The 21176-nt window shown below is 43.5% G+C and overlaps 1 protein-coding gene across 3 annotated transcripts in view; it reads right to left on the bottom strand.

Annotated features, from left to right (window-relative positions):
* The window catches only part of para (sodium voltage-gated channel paralytic), a 62874-nt gene that overhangs the window by 10425 nt on the left and 31273 nt on the right, over positions 1 to 21176 (bottom strand). For 2 of the 3 annotated variants that reach the window (XM_084592659.1, XM_084592660.1), the window contains exons 16-24: positions 17915 to 18089; positions 17141 to 17302; positions 14876 to 15083; positions 14624 to 14745; positions 14339 to 14540; positions 13227 to 13507; positions 12906 to 13079; positions 8201 to 8323; positions 2229 to 2492 (exon numbers count right to left, since the gene is read on the bottom strand). In XM_084592659.1, coding sequence (XP_084448785.1) covers positions 2229 to 2492; positions 8201 to 8323; positions 12906 to 13079; positions 13227 to 13507; positions 14339 to 14540; positions 14624 to 14745; positions 14876 to 15083; positions 17141 to 17302; positions 17915 to 18089 — 1711 coding nt within the window. The remainder of the gene's footprint in view (positions 1 to 2228; positions 2493 to 8200; positions 8324 to 12905; positions 13080 to 13226; positions 13508 to 14338; positions 14541 to 14623; positions 14746 to 14875; positions 15084 to 17140; positions 17303 to 17914; positions 18090 to 21176) is intronic. The other variant, XM_084592661.1, reaches the window with a different exon arrangement.

The following is a 21176-nucleotide window of genomic DNA, read 5'->3' as shown; positions in this document are numbered from 1 at the left end:
TCCGGATCTGCGGTTACTACCTGCCCTAAGTAGACATATTCGCCTACTACTTCCAATAATTCGCTACCTAATGTAAACTGCTGTTCCTTCCCGAGGCTGTTGAACATTACCTTAGTCTTCTGCATATTGATTTTCAAGCCTACCTTTCTACTTTTTCTTGAATTGAATTGGCCATAATTAAATTAGGTTAGACATTAAGTGAGGCCAAAGTCAGACGACATGGTATTTGAGGGGACCAGGGGGGGAGAGAGGACAAATTTTGAGGCTGGTCCACCCAAATTTGCAGGCACTATTGAGTTTACCATGTTCGAATAAGGCTAGGCACCAACTTTGGTTAAATTCGAGTCGAGTTTCGGGTGTTCAGGCAGGTCAAGTTCGGGGTTGGCCCACCTAAGTTTGATGACGACTAATGAATTGGCTATAGTACGCGAATTAGATCAGACATCAATTTTGGTGAAATTCTGATCAGGCAAAATTTTGGGGGTCCAGAGGCCAACTTTCAAGTATAGCTCAACCCAATTTGAAGGTCATCAGTCAATTGACCATGCTCGAAATAGATTAGACATAAACTTCGGTCCAATTCTGAAGAGGTTTAGTATTAACAGGCAATGGGGCCAAATTTTCTGGTGGCCCACAACATTCGGAGTTCACTGTTATGTTGACAATGTTCGAATTAGATTGGAGGCCAAATTTTGCCAAATTACCTGGTTATCGTTTGTTATCGTGCCTCTTGTTATCTCCTGTGCAAATCTCGTGGTCACACACCGGTCACGTCACCCATGAGCCAAGAAATACTTTCGCATTAATGCATCGAACTTCTCTTTCTGAAAAGTCTTTAATGATGCAATTCATTGTGTAGATGAGTAACTCACCAGATCAATGAATTTGTCCATCAATGTTTCAAGTGATTGACGAAATCACGTTGCTGATTAAATCGATCAATTAAGTATTTCGGTGATCTAAATTATTAACCATACTAATTATAAAATATTTACCTAACTGTTGTATTTAATCAACCATGCGATTAATAATTGACCGCTCTAGGGGACACTTTCTGATTCTTTTGCCTGATTCTTACCTGCGAATGAAGTGTTTTCTTCGTATTGCTAGCACCTGTTAACCCAGAACAACTTTGCGAAGAAGTCCAACTCGTTTTCATACAGCTCCAGTTGATTCAAGAAAATGGGCAATATTTTGAGCTAGGTTCATAGCTTAATGGCATACTCGTTTGAAGTTATTTGCCAAACATGATGAGTTGAGTGTTAGCAAGAAAGGACAGTGTAACACAATTTAATGCTTCACTGCAAAGGATATATAGAGTAACTGAGTGTAAATTACAGTTTAATACTGGTAATTCTGATTACAAATGCGAGGCATTATTTATATCAATTCGTTTTGACAGGTCGATTGGGTACAGTTAACTAGAATATAGAGTGCAGCGGACAGGGAGAATTTTTCAGGAAGCGCCTGTCCTCGAAAATGGGGAACGAAGCGGCGGCGCTGCTGTCGGCCACTCTTGAAGGCGTTTACATGCATTGGTAAGGCGTTCTGAGTTCGTGTGGAGAGAGAATCGATAACTTGTGTTGCGCTGCGTGCATGGTGCATAAAACAATGCAATATTTGTTTTTGGTAGCGCAGTAGGTACCCCGACAGTGTTTTGAGAGAAAAACAGCAACTGCTTAAACGCCATTATAATCCATATGTTTTTTGGCAGCGCTGCGATCCCACTGTCCTGAAATTGGCCCGAAATGGGTGACGTTTCCTACGACACGCGGCGGCCCCATCTGCTCCACTATATATATTTTAGTTTACTTAGCTTGAATGCAACATTTATAATGGCTTTTCTTTTTCGTGTCCGTGAAAAGGCAAATTTAAAAATTAAAGAAAAAAAAAAAACAAAAACAAAAACAATGTTGCGGTTAAAAATAGTTGTACACGAAAGGCGACAACTGATGAAAAATAATGTCGTGTGGTCGACACAACATTTTTGAGTGTTAAAGAAGAACAAAAATCTGCTTTTTAGCAATTTGCAAAGAGGCTCTGAGAAAGCTGGTTGTGATGGGTGTTTTTGAAAGCATGCAGCCATTATAAAATATGTCAAGTGAATATGTAACTGGAGACACTATGTAGGGTTTGTTGGCGACGACATGGAAAAATGACTCCAATCATTGTTCTTATTGCACATGCCTGAGAACCCGTGAGAGCTAGAGAACATGAACAGCACTGACCACTTGAAACAGGGCCAGGTAGGCGTTGAGGACGTTGTCAAAGTTGATCATTGGGTTATCCCAAGTGTAGTTGTTAGCCTCACAGGCCTTCCGGTTTGCGATATAGGAGCTGTTTAGCCGTGTGCCGTTGGCATCGACGCAGCGGTAGAACTTTCCCGCCAGCATCTGGACGCCCATGATGGAGAAGATGAGCCAGAAAATGAGGCACACCAGCAGCACGTTGAAGATGGCAGGGATGGCTTGCACCAGGGCGTTAACCACAACCTATGTTCCGCAGCAGCAGCGGCGGAGGGAAAAGATGCGCAAATGTCAGGAGGGCAAATGCTTTGGCGGCATTCCTGACCGCGCAGCAATGTGACGCCGGCAACTTCTCATGCCTCCTTCTATATACTTTTGCTTCATTTTTGTTTTATTTTTAATTGATACAGGTTGTTAATGTTAGTTCTTGAATTCTATGCATTCTTTGTGGTTCCTGATTTGAACCAAGGTAAATTAAATCACGGCGGGAAAGCTCTATTTAGTTCGTTTATTGCGATGACAAGTTTTTACTCGTAATCTCCTCATTAAAACTTAAAAGAGATCCTCTCTAATACCAGTAGCTTGATCAAAATGTTTGAGCAAGCTTTGAGAAAAAAATTACTCTTGGAGCTTTGCGAAATCACAAAATGGCTTCCAGAGCTTTAAACTGTCGCTTGAAACTAGACCTACTCATAAGCAAATTACCGACTTAGTTTTTTTTCAGCCTTAAATTTGATGAAATCCGCAGACACCTGCACAAACCCTCATGGTAGGCGGCCATATGACGGCAACTTTACAGTTGGACATGGCTGCGAACTGGTGCTTATGAGATTCAAAGGTGCGGGAACGCTTGAGAACGTTTATTGACGAAATAGCCTGTTTTGCCGGCGCATACTCTAGCATACGCCAGCGTTGTCAACACCGCTGTTGTAATCTCAGTCTGTTTCATCGAAGAAGATGGAAGGCTGGCTTCAACTGCGCAGACAAAAGCACCAATGCAATATGGGGCTTCGCACAAAATCATTGTTTTTACGAAGCTGCGATTAGGAAGGGGGTGCCTCCAGGCGGATGCCAGATTTCCTCGTAGGGCTACTGCTTCTCCTAAGCCATATCATAAGTGGGGTGTTCAAAATGCTCGCTCACACAGAACAGAAATGATATATAAAGCCTGAAGTTTACATTGGTTCGCCTGCCTGCAGTTCACTTATAATGGCGGAAAGTGGTGCTGAAATCGAAATCTACAGCGTTGACGGCCAGTTTTATAAAAACTTTCAGCGAAAGTACTAACTGGGTCACAGTAGACGATATATGTACTATACGCCCGCATGGAAGAAGGTAGACAACGATGAAAGTGTGTACAGGGCGAGATTGTAAATTTAAGCAGGAAATACATTCTGTCCACATTGTTTGAAGTGACCTTGGGCATAAACTGCATTCAATCTATCTTTCTGGTTACGCTTTCGCTTAAATGCAGAGCCAAAAATCATCGATTTCACATTTGACATACAATTTTTATTGGGTAAATACAAAAGTGTACTTGAGGACAACTTTCTGCAGATACGCGGCAAAAGCTATAGAACAGAAACGCATCAGCTCACTACGCAGTAGAATATAGTCCCTTCAGAAATTTTACGGACTTTGCTCTGGAATATTACACAATTACTGAATTATTGACGTTGTCATTTGATGAAGACTATACTCTAATACTGCGCCAATCCTGCGAAGCATAGGCAGGCCGCGTCTCCCCGCCAGTTTTGGTACGCTTTCGCGATCGCGCTTGCTTTGACAACATATACAGTGATAACTATTGATTAGTCACATTTTTTACGCTCGCTTAGGCCTTCAGTTGCGTATAATGAACACGTTAGTCACATTTTTTACGCTCGCTTAGGCCTTCAGTTACGTATAATGAACACGTTTCTGTATATTTCTGAGACCGCTCGAAGCCTACCAATTCGACGTCAAGACTGAACTGAAACTGAAACCGAAACTGAGGCCAGATATGCCTGAAGATCTTTGTGTAGTAGACCCTTAGAAAAGCTCCGCCCCCGCAGCCTTAGCTGATGCGTAGGAGGCTGTCCCTGATTATAGTAAATAAATATAAATATAAAAGTGTGAGAGCAAATTTGTCATCACAAAGAATGCAAGAATTCATGCAGCAGGCTTCAAAATGGCGAGGAAGCGGTTCTCCGAAAATAATAACTGAGACTTTCCCATGACTAAATCTTTAGATATAATAAATTAGGTTGTTATTGTGCTTAATAGCACTAATTGTTCAATTATAATGCATTGTATTGATGCGTGTATAATAGATATATGTAACATTGTCATAAAGAGGCTTTTGTCATTCAACGCTGTGTGCAATGAATGCACCATGCTTTGATGTGCAAAGCAGAAAAAAAATGCTTCGAAAGGGTATAAGCGCAGAGAGAGCAGTTTATTTAGTGAATGCCACCGTGGGCTTAATTTCAAGGCAGAACAACGTAAAAGAAGAAAAACATGTAAATAATATCAGTACTCATGCAGCAAGAATTGGATATCTGTGTGCAGTAATGTGCGAAAAATTCTACTCTACTATTTTCATAGGGCAACATGGTCAAAGCGAGCTCGTTAGTACATTTCACATGAGGCACAAGAGATGAAAACCAGAAGCAGTAAATGAAAAAAAAAAAAAATAGATGCAGAGTTCATGAAAAGGGAAGAATGAAATTGTGGCTGATGTACAATGGTATGATTTTTTTTCCCACGAGCAGCCAACAGTGGCATGAACGGAACGTGGTATTAACGTTGAGCTGATTTCGTTATCAGTCAGGTTTGGCTACATTAAGCGTTATATGCACATGAGCAGCTTCCGCTCGCCAGGTTGGCAACTCACTGGGCATTGGTTTTATGAGGTATGAAACACGCATACGTACATGCGACATCGATACTTGACGAACAAACATAGTTGGATCGCTCACCTTAGGAGTAGGCAGTTGGTACACAAATTGCACGTCACAGTGTTTCATCATCAGAATATGTTTACGAATAACAGATACTTACCTGGAACGTTAAAGCAACGATCAGGTGTTATGGCGCTTACGTGTGGAACCTCAGCGTGTGCAGACTCAGGAACATGCTTACAAGCATGGGCGCATGCAGGGTCATAAAGCATGCAGTGACGTTCCAGTGCTTCAATGCAAAAACAATGTAAAGTGTCTTGTAGTGAGTGCTTATTCAACTGCACGCGTCTCCCTAGTCACCTCTGCAGATAGATGAAGCTACAAATTTCAGAAAGGTCAGCATGCTTTAAGTCAAGCATACTTTGCAGTCCGAATACTGGAAATCATCTTGTCTGAAGAGGTGAGTAAGGGGACACGTGTTCATTGTGTTATGTTACTGTGTGCTTTGAAGGCTACGCAAGTTGAGTTCTTTTCACAAACAATAAACGCATCTGCGGTGCGTGTCCCTCGTCAAGCTTTGCAGGCATGGATACGTGTGAAGCACACTTGCCGCAGCCATATCGTGTATCGAACAATGTACGAGGCAACCAATGCGCGCGCACTAAAACGTATAACGCGAGCATTTCTTGCACGCCTTTGCTACCATAAAGGAGCCATAAATTTTATTTAGGACAAATTTAAGTGACACTTTCCAGTACTAAGTGCGGATGCATTGCAGACGAGCACTAAATGTGCGTCAGGAACAGATACAACCTATTCTTGGGGCATTAAACTTCTCTAACGTGCATTCTACATCACATCGGGCATTAAAGGAGTGTGGTAAGGTGGTGTATCGTCGCTTAGCACAAGACGCGAGGTATACGAAAAAAAGTCTACTGCGCGAAAAGCAGAAAAATAAATTGTTCTAGCCCGGCAAATCTTTAACGAGCTCTTTCTGTTGCAGCCAGGCTCTGCGAAGCACTTCGGCAGTTCAAGAAAAAAAAAAAGCACTGTCGTAGCTGTCCACAAGTAGCTCGTATAAGAACAGCCAAAAGCTCAAAAGCGCGGGAGAAACGAGTTCACTGAGCAGCACAGACGCATGTGCCAATCACAACAAAGCACATAAAGCAACTTGCAAAGCTTTTTTTTTTTTTTTTTTTTTTTGCTGGAAGCAATAACTAACAAACTTCATTTATAAGAAACATCTAGCTTGCACACATTTTAAATCTCAGCACTATTATTATTATTTTTTTAGAATTTGAACAAGAAAAGGTTTACATGATCAGTTTGTAGCACAATTTTATTCAGCGCTTAATGTTTGGCTCAAATCGTCAAAGCGACAGAAAGACGTTGCGTTTCACACAAATGAAGCCTCTGCTAAAATCAAAGCATTCTATCCTTCGCGGTTTTAGAGTTTATGGTTTAGCGGTATGTTGTCACGTGCTCTGCAAAGTAATTTGCCAGCTACAAATTCAGTAGAGTGCGGTAAAGCTGCCTGCGATGCCTCTGTACCCTCGCTGCCACCAGCAGTTCGCACCCAGGTTTTAAACCTGAGAATAAGTAGCGTGTGGGCTGCTGTCATGATTCAAACTTCATGTCATAATAAAGACAAAATTATGTTAAACACAACGTTGCTGTGAAACTCAATAAAGGAAGGAGCTAAAAAAAGCGATCCAAAAGCTAAGCAGCTATGATTTAGCGCAGGTGCTTCTCACGCGCAGCTTCTACAGGTTTACACCACCACCAGTTTCCGTTCCTGAAACATTGCGTTAAGAGCATCGTTAAGACTCGCAAGGGTGCGTTAGCCCCAATTGAAAACGAGAGAGAGCTCTTTACGAAAACTTTCTTGCTGCTTTTTTACGTTAGCGGAAAATCAAGGCATGAATTAAGGCATCCCAACAACCTTCAATGCTCTTTTTAAGAGGTCAAATATTACAGGCGCCGAAACCGATGCATGAGGTTAGCTTTGATGTACAGTCGTGAGCAAAAATGGTATACAACACTCACCCGGTGACCATGCTCGAGAAAATTGCATTGAAATGCCATCTAGCGACAGCGTCAAGGACAGCGATAGCGACACATGCATGTGGATAAAATGGGGCACTGCTACTATTGCCTTAATCTTAGATAACTGTTGCTAGAATAAGTTGGCATGCAATTTTCTGGAGATCCGTCACCAGCTAAGTGTTGTACACGACTTTTGCTCACGACTGTACAGTGAACATGCTCTGATCGTTTGTACGACAATTCTTAAATATTTTGTTGCGTGCTTCTAGGCTGTGCTCTATGGCTTTTCACGCACCGCTTGCGTTACAATCGCCTTGAAAAAGAAAACAACCTTCGGTCTTTTCCGTCTGAGTGTAAGGACTTAGCTGTATAGATGCTCAAAGAGCCGCAATGCACGACTTACTTTTAACAAAAACTCTTGCAATACATTTAGTTCCATCACATATGACGCTTAGGGATGTCATAAAAAATGATTTGCGATTTGAAGGCAGAACGCAGTACTTGTTTATTATATTTATTTATTTAGAGAACAGCGCGAAGCGCTGTTCCTTAAATATGCAAAACCAGCTAGCCCGCCAACTCGCTCTTATTGTTTATTATATCGAGCATATCTGTACAGAACAACATCAATAATCACTCCGCTTTGATGGGAGCAGTTATTTTGCCATGCACGCTGTTTGAGGCTGAAGGGGCAGCATTCGACCGTATTGAGTTGCTCGAAACACTGAATGCGACATTAAAATGTTTTCAATTTAAGTCATAGTCATCGTCTGACCGTTGCAGCAAAGTCATCAATGTCACTACTAAGTCCGTGTAATTCATTTTATTGACTAAATATAGCTGCTCGGTAAGACCGCAAGAAGCGAAGCTCTTGGCGCATTGTTTCAGCAGTGTAGTAACAGCGAGAGCGACAATGCCTAGGTATGCAGGTGCGCACGAGACTACAAACACACACGCACGCACAACCACACACGGTGACAACGACGACCACTGAGCACGTCAAGCCCACACGGTGCTGCTACTCACCCGCATGCCCTGGAACCGGGACAGAGCCCGGAGTGGTCGCAGGGCTCTGAGCGTCCGCATCGTCTTGAAGGCTTGAATGCGGCCCGCCCCCAGCGCTGACGCGATTAGATTGACCACTGACACCTGGCGAGAGGAACAGTCCGCGGCAGGTGTTGACGCCTGCGTGCGGCTGGGGCGCGTAACACGCACCCCTCCCAATGCGGGACGCTGGTGGCTTTGGTGGGGGTCACTTACCTGGGGGACATTTGGAATGGGGGGGACGAGGGAAGGGCGGACGGGCAGATCGAGGGGATTGTATGGCGCCCTGGGGCTAAGTGCCAGCGGGACGGAAAGGCAACGCCAATTTTCAGCCAAATTGTATGCTTGCTTGGAGCGTAGGCTCCTGACACAAGCTTTCAGGTGCTTACTGTGTACTGTTTGCTTCAAACGAGGTAAATCTATGAATTGGGGTATTGAAATGCCAGATCTGCGTTTTCTTGCGAAGTCTAGGATTGTTAGGATTGTCGAGCAAAGCCCTTTGAGCATGTTTATGAAAGCCTGATTTTTCCCGGGCTTACTCGCTTTTATCTTTGATTGTCCGGTGAAAATAGACTGTTCTTCGAGGAATGGCTGTTGAGAAGTGTCAGGCCTGCCCTCTGCCTTACTGTTTGCGAATTCCTGTTCATTTTTCCAAGTGTCCCTTGTTTCTTGTATCGTCCAACTACAGCCAAGACAACGGACAACATACACACAAGACAAATGCGTCGTAGCAAGTTCTCGCCAACCACCTTCTCTTTTAAAATGCTGTCTTCACACACATTCTTTTACAAGACAACTTGTTAATGATGCACTTAATTATGATTGCCTAAATTTACTTGAAGATCCTTGGATATTTTAGAAAATGTGAAACGATAAGTTACTAGCAAAGTATGAATAACTTGGCATAAAATTATGGCGATTGGAACATCTCATCAAATATCTGCAGTGGTCTTGCTAATTTCAATCCAGCTACTTGCATTTCACTTGTTTGCCATATTACAAATAGACCCTGATGTATTTTGGAATGTTATAGTTCATTTCTTTCCGTTCCTACTTTCTGCAAACTAAGTAATACTTAATTGCCCTTTTGTATTTTCTTCATCCGACGATCGAAGAAAAAAAAAACATTACGCTATTTTACGCGAGGCCAGGTCGGGTAAACTCACTGCTCTAATTGACATATGTTCGACTACAGGATTTTTTTTCCACCCTTAGATAATGTAGAAGGCCTTATGATATCATCCGATTACTATCATAGGTGCGCATTCATCTGCGTACGGGTATACTTCATAGACGTCTTTCTTCAAACTATGGCCGCACATGATTCGGGTTTCAGCCCTTCAATACTGCTGCTTCCTGGCAGTCAGGAGGGGAAAAACGCTGGCGAGAGCAGCTGCGACAGCAAGCCATTCGTGGCGCATGCCTCACACGAGACTAGGACAGCACCACAGACGGACAAAAGACACGACACACATCGCGCACGCGCTGCTAATGAGTGCTTACAGCGTACTGCGTGACAGACAAATGCTATTTTTCGCGAGTGAAATCACCTGCCGTGACGCGTTTCGTTTAGAGTGGCTGCCAGATATTATAGTCCGTCTAGGCACCCGTTGAACATTCCAGTCAGTTAAAGAAACTTGGAGTGATTTCTGACATGTTAGACTACACCATACCCTAAATATTGCCTAAAATGTATAACTTGTTGCGGTTGCCTGCAACATGAATTTTATCGCTGAGGTGTTTGAGTCTTTTGGTCAGCAAATTTTCGGATATTATTTGTCTTTGCAGTTAAGGCATGCACCTTTATTCAACAGCTGCTGCAGCCTTTCGCAGAAAGTACCATCTTATATCATGACGAAAAAGCTAAAGGTACTTCTTGCTGAGAACAACTGCACCCAACTCTCCTTTCGGCTGGCTGGCAAGCACTGCAAACGAGAGCACGTACACGGGGGATGTGATGTGTGCCCCACAACGCCTGCCGTGACAGGCCTTGAGAGATGAGTGGAGTGGGTACGTGTATGTGTGTGAGTGCGTGCTCCCTAAGCTGGGTGGTGTGTGGTGGCTACTTACGCGCATTCCCTCCAGGCGGGACATCGCCCTCAGAGGTCTGAGCGCTCGTAGGGTGCGCATGGTTTTAAAGGCAGGGATTCGTCCATAGCCCATCATGGCTACGGCCATGTTAAAGAAGGATACCTGGGACGGAGGCAGGTTGGTTTGGTTGGGTAGAAAGGGCGAGGAAAAATGCGAGGCAGAACGAGGCCTCGGGGAAACACTGGGCAACATCAAGAAGACACTGCACAAATGAGGCACTGCAAGGGAAATACAGAACGCGAAATACAGTACAGAAACTTCCAGTGCACCCTTGCTAAGCAGATTTTACGGTGCCATTTATTAAAGTGCACATTTATCAATGCTACGATGTTAGCTGAATTCTTTTCGCACCCTAACGACACAACATACTGTCATTTTTCGAGCCTTAATGTTCCTATGAGTTATGAGAACGTCGTGGGGAAGAACACGAATTCAATTTCAATTCAGTACCGAAGTATGAATTCGCTTTTGCGTTTGTAACCAATCAGGATTGGAGAGCCGCAGCAACGGGCTGAAACTGCACACTTAAGTAGGATATAGGAAGGATGTTTTTAGCATTGGCTAAGAACTCGAAGCTGCTGTCACGTGTCGCTCTTCACACGAATTTTGATTGCAAAGTTTCGTCAACTTTGGTATAAAGAGAGCAATAAAGAGAGGACATCAGGTTGATGACATCAAAAGAAAAAAAAAAATTGATTTCTGAACTTGAAAACCTTTTCGCAAAGGTTGTCTTTCATGGCTAGTGATTATATTTCCCCCAGTGGTGTCGTCTGCGTACAGTAGGCCACCTCTTTATGGCTCTCTCCGATATGCCAGCCACAAACATGTGCATCAAAGCTGCTATAGTTGTTAAGCCGCTTAGATTTTTTAAGAATCTGTTGCAATGTTGTTAACTGCACCTTCATTAGGGAAATGAAAGAAAGTACTTTGCCATCTCATCTGCAGTTAACGCAAGTGGTTTATTAAATTTTTCTTTCAGTAAAACTTGCTTGGATAAGTATTGTGCAGTGCTCAGCTGCGAGGTAAATATTTAACGTTTCGTATATTTAACCTACACAGGGTACAACGTTACACAATAATTGACCGTGGTTTAACTATCGTGTATTCGAGATCCCAATGCATGCTGTGCACCATCTTGCGGATAAAGGCAATGTTTCAATCTATTCATAAGGTAGAGAAAGGGTGTGCAAAGCAAATCCACCCTTTGTTTACTTGAGAACTTGCGTAAGAGTTTCTCCGAGGGTAATGTTTTATGTTATTATGCTGGACATATATGCCACGTGGGTTGGTAATATGTGGCAGGAGGGCCTGAACACTATCGTCAGTAGTCAAGGAATTTTACTGCTCCATGCCAGATGGCAGCATAGCCAAGTCTGAGAAATGACATTCTCCGAGACGAGGTTTGGCAACCTGTGACTGCCATATTTTCGCAGCATTGAAACACACACCACAAGAGTAAAGTTTGCATACAACAATGAAGGCTCGTGATGCCAAAAATTCGACTACCTCTGTTGGTTCGGTAGGAGATTGAGGCTTTTGGTCATTATGGCAGAAAATGCATAAACATTGTTGGAAACGTTTATAAATATGAAATTCGTCGCGGCGACTGTGCGCTATAAAAAGTTTTGTCACTCTATTCATATCCATTATGTTTGATTAAAGAACGTGTTGATGGCTCCACATTCGGAGCAGCCTTTGTGAACATATTATTATTCATTTTTCATGGCAAAAAACTAAAATCCTGATATGATTTATATGCCATTTTTGAAAAATTTTAATGAAAACAATTTCATTCGCTCGATTTCGATGCTTCAAATATAGTATGTTTTATTCACACTAAAAATACGAGTTGACAAATTAATATTTTTCCTGGATGCGACTGCGGCCGGTATCCACCACTGAAAATGGCGGGTATTTGCATCAGTTCTCTATCTAGCCTCATAGTGTCACTTTGGCGCACGCGACTAGTTCATACTGTACCCTAAGTTATGAAATTAATTTTCAAATATTGGTACAATAGCATTAATAATGCTGAAAGGAAATGAGAAAGCAGTGCGATATATATACCGGCTGCAGGGCAATTTTCTGTTGGTCAGAACATGGCATTGGGTTTAACCTGAAAATTATTCGGTGTTTTATGCCAGTTAGTTATTTTATATTGCACAATGTAAACTACAGCTGTTTCGATACAGCAGTAGAAACAGTACTGTATGCACTATATTTTGTTTCTGCTGTAGAGAGATGCGTAAAAGAAATAGGTAGCAATGAATATATTTAACCGAGTTTTCCCTTCTTTGTTTCCTGCGTGCTAAGAGCAATGAAGGCATTCGCAAATTTATGATTACTAAGGAGCCAAAGTAAAACCCTGTCACTACTGTGGCCATTCCTTTCGATTCAAGATTGAATAAGGTATCTTGCACGAGTATTTGTTATAACTCTACAAATTTTACGTATCGCATCCCCATTGCCTGACCTTGAACTTATATTTTACCAGTATTTCTGTAAAGCCTATTGTGTCAGGTAATGATGATTTACGCTTTTAACAACTTGTATGCAATAAAGAATGAATGCGGGATAGAGAGGTTTCATCACTTACAAGCACGATGACAAAATCCAACCAGCACCAGGCGTTTGTGAAGTATTTTTTGAAGCCAAAGGCAACCCATTTGAGAAGCATCTCGAAGAAAAAGATCACCGTAAAACACTTGTCCATGTATGTGAGCACAGACTTTAGAAGTGGCCGGTCTTTCAAGTTGACGTCTTCGAGCGCCTGTGAAGTCAAAGGTAAACAGCACATGGGAAATTCGAATCGTGCACATTTTCGTACTACGATTAGGACGAGACTGGCGTTTTATTAAGAGATGGAGAGAAGGTGTTCGTTATCAGTCATAAAATGCAACAAATTAGAGTATCTCACCAGCGCTAAGCTGCTGGTGAGGATGAGGACCACAACGATGGTCTCGAAGTACTTGTGCTCGACGAGCGCGAAGGCCTTGGCGCGAATGACTTTGTAGCGTTGCCAGAAAATCATGCTCTCGTCGTAACAGCAAAGCTGGGCGAAGCGTGTGTAGCAACAGTCAGGGCAGCAGTCGGCCGGCAGCTCGGGGATTATCACGTCCGAGGTGGCCGTCTCCAGCTTGTCCGTATCTACGTCTTCCGTGTCCGGGTTGGCCGGCTCTTCGGCGGCGGCCTCTTCTCCTGCGAAATGGGTACAGCGTGGCGCCGGCAACCACGTTACCCGAACATCCAACCGGATATATGCTCGATTACGCTGCTTCTAGAAGCAGAAATTTTAAGGCGAAAGACTTTAATGGCTCATGCTGTCGTGGACGAAACGTGTCCCACTTTTGTGGCGGCTGTGATTGGTCGAGGCGGGATGACATCATAGAGGTTCCGACCAATCACAGAGCACCACCACAGTATGTGCGAATGCGTGCCTTATATGGCCATATGCCAATTAATGACCAATTGTGAATAACTAATTATTTGATACAACTCAATGTCTAATTAGGTATTTCATGCAATAACTAATTTAAACATAATTAATTCAGTGACTAATTTTATGCTTATGACTGATTAATTATTGCCTAGTTAATTAAATAATTACTATTTAGTGCCAGTTGGGCAGCAGAATGCGGCACTCAGGCTTTCGCCTTTCACTACTTTAGTCGCTAAAGTCCCTCGTAATTTTTAATTACCCCGCAGGTTCTCACCGTGCCCATGGATGTGAACAGACAATTGTCCCCTGTTTAAGGTTCTGGCCGCTTCGCTTTTCCTCGTGTCGTTTTTGCCACATTTGTTGAAAGAGTAAGCATTAGTAGCACGGATGCTGCGCCATAGAGGTGCTAATCTGTGTAGTCCTGCGAGCGTTCATCCAGACATGTTCATACATACAGACTTGCGGCAAGCAGCGGCTGGCCCGACACTGCATCATATCTCTCACTGACTTGATACTATACGAATAACTTATAGGAGGACAGCTAAGAAATAACCAGACAAGAAACAATTAGGTCTGAGGTGCGACCACACCTTCCTTGGTGCCGAGGTCCTCTTTGCTGGCGTCCTTCTTTTCCTCCTCGAGGTTGTTCCCCAGGTACAGGGAACTGTTACTAAGATCTTTGGACGGCTTGTTCATAAGGAGGCCCTTCTCCTTGGGGCTGGACGCTGACTTTTCGCTGAGGGTATCCTCGTCCTTTTGCGGGTACACCTTATTGCCCTGCGCCTCTTTTTCCTGCCGAAAGTAAGGTAACAGTTAACGTCTGTCCAGGATTTTAGGGGAACCTTGGCGACAAGCAACCTTCAAGCGTTGCTCACCTTTTCCTTGTTGTCTTTCTCTAGCTGCTTGTTCGTAGGCTCGATCATAGGTCCCACCCAAACAGAATTCATCACAGGCTTAGAGTTGTTTTTCAACTTCATTTTAACGGCCTTGCAATCACCTGGAGTAAAAGTGGCAAAGAAAAGTTGTTGCATTTCACTCGTGCCTGAGCTCAGTTTTCTGGACCTAATATTCAAAGAACTCTGAGCCAGCTGCGTAGTTAAGCACATTTTTTCAGCAGCGCATATTACCCTGAATGGCGATATCGAGGCCGTCCCCAACTACAACTTCGAGGTCGTTGTTGTGTTGAGGCTTTTTGTCTCGCATTGGTACTCGGCCGTCGAGGAGAACTACTTCTCTTGCGACGCCCGGGTCTGCCTCCAACTCTTCGCCTGCGCCGCCACCACGAATATCTGTTGTCTGGTCCCCGATCTGGTTGCGTGGTTTCCGACGGAAGCTCTGCGGAGAAAGGAGGAGGAAGATTGAGAAAAGAAAGGAGGCTGATCAAGAAAAAAATTTGTTGGACTACTTGCTAAGTAGCCTAGCTAAATTGTGGCCCTTGACCATCAGCCATCAGTTTGTAAGGAGAGGAGAAGTCGTGGAAGCTCTGGAAGTACCAACTTCTAGCAAGGAAAGTGATCAGCTAGGCATGAAGAACGCAAGGCATCTCGTGATAGCCCTGGAAACTTGCCATTGTAAGTATGTAGATACAGAGAGAAAGCTGCAGAGTGGCAGGTCTACATTTCTAAACAAAGTGCACCAGGATGAAAGGCGCTTCGGGAAGATCGGCGCGGCACCACCAGTTTCTCCTTATTCTTGCCACCAAAAAAGATCAGTAGGAACCAACGAAAAAGATTGCCATATCGCTGTGTATCGCCCGTATTATGGCATGAGACACGGCTCGGAAAATGCTCGCCACACTCTCATTACAGAGCACAACATTTTTGTGAGTCGATGTGACCGAATGTACAAGTCAAACAACGATAATACTAGGTGCAGTGGTCGATACAAGTTCGACAATTTCATTTTCTGATTACACTGTTACTGTACATTGCTTTCAAGCAGTACAAAACCCTTGATTCCGCCGGAAACCGCATTTGAGTGCTACACCCATCACAAGGGTTTGAGAGAGGAGAAAATCTATAGTTTGGATCTTGGCTGCTTTACTCTGTTCATCCATAATGTACAGCGCTGGAGTTACACCCGTAAACGACACAATCAATTTTAGCGGTAGACGAAAAAAGTCTGTCGGGTGTGCACAGTAAAGAGCAATGTCGTGACAAATGGAACACAGAAAATATCGAGAACGATCACAACTTGCAGTAATAAGAATGGGATAGCGCGGCTAATTGAGGACATTTCTCGCAGACTGGTGTAGTGTATACGTTGCCTTTTATCACTGACTGCAAGCACGACGCATACATGCTAAACTAGCTCAAGTCAGCATAAGGGAGCATTACTTGCAGGGCACCTATGCCCATTGAGGTCTCTTAAACTCGCGTTCATCCTTCCTCACCTCTCCTTCTAACCTCTTGTTTGAATTATCTCCTCATTCTGACCTTTGGATTTAGCCACTGCTCACTTTAAATCGAAAGACCTCTCGTAATTAATATTTTGATTTGATTCTTTAAAGTAAGTTGAGTAAATTTTATTTGATTAAATCGGCAATTACTTCCATGCATTAAAGTGCATGGCAGTGACGTTGTTCCTCGTGATCTGTATCTTAGTTTGGCGCGGTTACACCATACGAGGAGGAGCAGAAAAGCGGGGAGGTTAACCGGCAAAAGAAACCGGTTTGCTACCGTCCAGTGAGGGAACTGGATGAAGGGATATAAAGGTGAAGGAAAAAGGGTGTAATAAGGCAAAAGAAGTCAGCAGGCCTAAATCACACCAGAAACTCACAGCCTGCCGTGTAGGCACGACACTCTCCAGAAATGAAGAAGTGCCTGGCAGACCTTCCCCGTAGGTGATCACTGTTATTGAAAAATATATAAGCTCTATCGTAGTGCGCTGTTGTAAGTACGCATTACGTTCGTATCCTATGACTTTTCGTTGCCCAATCGGTATCACTTCTCTCGCCTCACTCTTCCCTCTCACCCTCTTATGACTGCAACATGTTTGTCAGCGCTAGAAATCAATCCGGACTCTTCCACTAAGGCACTTCTCTGTATTCCCTTCCTTGACTCTCTTCTCAATTCTTTTTACAATAGCGAGGTTCAAGTGTGCACATGAAAGTGAAGTAGTACCTACTCTACGTTTCCTTTCTCGATAACATTTTATTAAAGCTTTGGCTAGGACACTAACAGTTGCGCTGTGAAAGACTTGGCGCTTAATGGTATTTGACTGAATAACATGTGGCAAGAAGAGAAGATACTTAATCCTGCCTAATTAACGCCGGTCATGGCATCCGTGAAGTTGTGCTCAGAAAGAGGCGTCCCATGGGCCGGCTGTTCTTGCCAGAGAACATACTATTGCAAAGCCACGCTGGAGACTAAGAGCCGATCGGCAAAACTTACCTTAAAAACTTTCATACAGCTGGACTTTATCCATCGACTGGCTCGATGAAACCGGTCGATGGCTTCTTGTAGTTTCTTTGTGTCGCCGCTTTCGGGATTCGCTTGGGACAGATTGGACGCCCCGAACGAGGACAGCAACAAGGCGAGGAAAAGGTTGAGCACCTGCAGAAATGACGTACTTTGTAGACCATGAATTTTCGCAGTCCATAGACAAGTGTGCGCTAGAAACTCTGGTCTTCCTAGCTTTATTGTAAAAAAAATGCAAGCATAATGCAGCCTTTGTTTAGGCTCGAATCATGATGTCACTGATTTGTTAAGCAATAACGCCGTTATGCAATTCAGCCATGGAAGTAAACACCTCCATACGTTAAAAAAAAGCAATATTTCACGAAATTGTATTGCTGTGCTGTTTGTAGCTAGCTCAGTCCCGATAAAGAGAACAAATTTAACACTGTCTGAAACTTGAATATCGAAATTTGGTGTTATTTAACCTCGCGCGCACTATGTTTCTCCAATGATTCCGCAACAAACTAGCTCAAATGATCATTCTGCTGCAGAATAGTTCCGTGCTGATATGCTGAATAAGTGAGGAAGCCAGTATGTACTTTCACTGAAGCACAGATGCTTCTGGGGCACATTTTCCCCTTCACGTTGAACGCCGGAAACTATAGTCTGCGTACCTAGACCTCTAGGAACCTTCCAAGCTCTTTGTCTTAGTGTCGGTCCTCCAGGTACGAGTTATCCTGTGGAACTGGCGGGGATGCACATACGTACCACAAGGTTCCCGATGACCACCGTAGCGAGAAAGAAGGGGATGCAGGGCCAGCCGGAGACCCACATGCAGTCCCACATGGACTGGATCCACTCCCCGCACAACACCCGGAACACAATCATGAATGAATGCATGAAGTCAACAAAGTTCCACCGAGGAACCATGTTATCTTTGAACCTGCGAGGAGGAGAAAGGAAATCGACGATTAGCAACAGCGTTGTGTGGGGCCGATGCTTCACAAGGTTGCGGGAAGAATTCTGGCGCACTGTGCAGTGGTCAAGAAGGTTTAGGCGTCGAACATTGATTACGGATGTGTAACCTTATATTCTGTGTTCTTGAAAGCATTCTTTTACTGGTCTGGCTGCTGTGTGATCTCCTTTTTTGTGCTTCTGTTAAATGAAGTGTGCGTATCAAGTATGTTTTCTGAAGCGCTGACCTGCATCATATCTGTACCTTCCAATCTGCTTGGTCTTCCGAGACTGCAGCATATACTAAAAATAAAAATAAAGCAAATAAAAATAAAAATAAATGTTCAGTGTCACAAACTAGTCGTATTTGTAAAACGTGGGTACTTCTCAGTTTTGATATCTTGTTGATTTAGATCAGTTCTAATTTTATTGTTTCCTCTGAAAAGGTTAGAAAATGGCAAGCTAACTTGTTTCTGACTTTTTTCCAGATCATTTGTGTTTCTTTTTTTGCTTTTACGTTGCAACTGAAAAAATATTGCTGTCCACACAGAAATGAGCACCTTAACCTGTGATTATTAAAGCTATGAGAGCTCCAAGCTAAACGATGAAAGGGGTTATTTTGTAATAGCTGTATTCTTTGTTCTTTTTTTTGTCACTGTCGTAGTATTCACGCTAGGCTTTGTCAGCATGGCGACACCAAGCTACGATTCTATTTATTGACTATGCCGAAAAGGCGGCACTCTCGCTTAGCCATTAACAGGCAGCCTTATTTCACCAGTGTCCATTTGCAGTCTTGCCACTTGTCCGTGGCAGTTCTGAAATGAGAATGGTCTCCGTGACTGCGCTCGGCATCAGTCAGGGGCGGGGTGCCCGCATTTCACGTGACCTCTTCTTTTTCGGGCTCTACTTTCATAGAGGATTCCAGCTACATCTCATGTTCAGAAAAGAAAGGAAGCAAGGTGTTCGTTTCAAAGTTGTGCTGTTAGCGCGATACAATTAAGTGTCCCGTACGTGTCGCAGATCTGTTGTCGTAGTCGGTGCCGTTGGCCGTGAACGAAAAATCCCGACGAATAAATAAAGTTCAGAAACAAGTAAAGATACGCGGATTGAGGCAAGATTTCTCAGTGCAGCTCTTGTAACCAAGTAAGAGTAGCTGAGGTGAATAGAAAATTGGATTAATTAGGGCAAATACAGCAATCGAACTTCGGGACTGCAAGACTGGCACGCTACCAGCAGGTCACGCAGGCTAGTTGCCTCAAGCTGAGTAAACGTGGACCAAGTCAATGTGCAATGCTAACGGCACCAGATAACGCATTCATATTCGGTTTTTAAAGGAGAAGCTCTTAAAGGAGCACTGCAATGCCACCTAGATAAGAAGGCCTGGTCTGTATGCACTTCGATGACGGAAGAAGTGTGATCGAGAAAATTGGGCCGAATCTAGGGAACAACGTCACGAATTAGCGACATAGCTTGTCAGTATCTTTCTGGTGTGAACCGTGTCGTTTTGTGCTCGCACGATTTTACTGAGTGCTTTTTTTTTTTTTTTAACCCGGAAGGCTTTGTCCGCCGTTACTGTGCTCGTTATCGAGAAGGACGAATGAGTGCGCAATGAAGCATTAGGAATCGCCCGCTTGGGTATTGCTGGTCCGCATTTCCTCAAAACAAGCGAAGCAACGAAGCGACCAGGCTAAATTAGGCCTAATTTAGGCTGACGGCTGGCATCGTTGGGCTGTGTGCGAGTTTGTGGTTACGAAAGCGAAGAAACTACGATGGATATGTGCTCTGGTTCATTAAATACCTTCCTAGTGAGGACAAAGATACATACGTCATTTTCCCGGGAAGTATATATCCGTGCAATGTACGCACGGAAGTGAAGAGAAACAGCCTGCCTGCACCAGCGTCTATCCTCGGGGTTCGCATTGTGTGTTGCTCGTGAGGCTTTGAAACTGCCCTGTTATATTCATGAACCATGCTACGAAATACATCAGTGTGCGCCAATTTGATCCCTTAGCAGTGCTATGGCCTTCTTGTCTTGTGTATTCCGTGAGTACATTACCTCACCGCTGTGTGAAAATCTAAACTGTTGCGCTGCGATAATTGAAAATGCATATTTTCTTACATTTGTTCATTTGCCGTCCGAGTAACAACCCATTGAATTTGTTTAGTATCTAGTTTGTGGGTATATGGTCTTCAACAATTTTCTCTTTCATTCGTAACAACTATCGCAGTATCTGTGAAGGTGACATGCATAGTGGCAATAACGAAAACGCTCTTCATTAATATATTCATTAGTGCTTCCTTTAAAACAGCGCTGACAGCCCTTATATTGGCCCTGGAAAATGGTCCTATCTACATCAAGTCATTTCAACTTGTCATGTGTCTAGCTAGTTTCAAAGCTTTGGTTGTATGCGTGCTTTTTGAATGATTAAAAAGAAATGCGGTGGAGCGTGACTAATTGTTAGTTACGCGCCCTGTCTCTGTGTTGTGTGTGAAGTAGAAGCTATGCCTCAACTGATTCCTCACTTGAGGTTTTGCGTTGAAGGTGAGCCAAAGTGACTGGATAGGTTGCCTCTACAAAATGTAACATTACAGAAGGCCTAGGCTGTGAAGTGTGGGGTCGCATGCATAAACACGACAATTACATCCTGTAGCCATTTAGTGAGAAGTAGCTTTATATTCTTAAAGCCAGCAGCGTACAAGCTTCAGAGTCTTTGGAGTACTGCCTCTTTGTGTACCCCTGTTAATAAAAAACGAACTTGCTTGTTCTATTTCGCGATAGACTCATTGTTTATGCATGCATTTTTGTTAGACTACTTGAGAAAATGAAAATGTTTTTTACTTGAACATATGCTTGCCTTGTTTGATGTAGCACGATTGTCATTGCGTAGGCGTACTTAGTTGCCAGACTTATTAGCGTGAAAGCTTTTCTTGGCTCATTGGCGCGTCGGAAGAGAGCGTCGGCAGTGTGAGTCGGCAGGATGTTTCAACAGAGCCTGCCATCAGAGCGTGTCCGCGTGAACTGCAATAATTCATTGCCTAGGTAAGCAGTATAATAATACCAAAGTTGTTATCCAAT

This window comes from Amblyomma maculatum, chromosome 2 (assembly GCF_055883805.1).
Source record: "Amblyomma maculatum isolate TAMU_Amacu chromosome 2, ASM5588380v1, whole genome shotgun sequence".
NCBI lineage: Eukaryota > Metazoa > Arthropoda > Arachnida > Ixodida > Ixodidae > Amblyomma > Amblyomma maculatum.
Note: the sequence above shows the minus strand (reverse complement) of the source record. Positions and strands in the feature narration are given on the sequence as shown.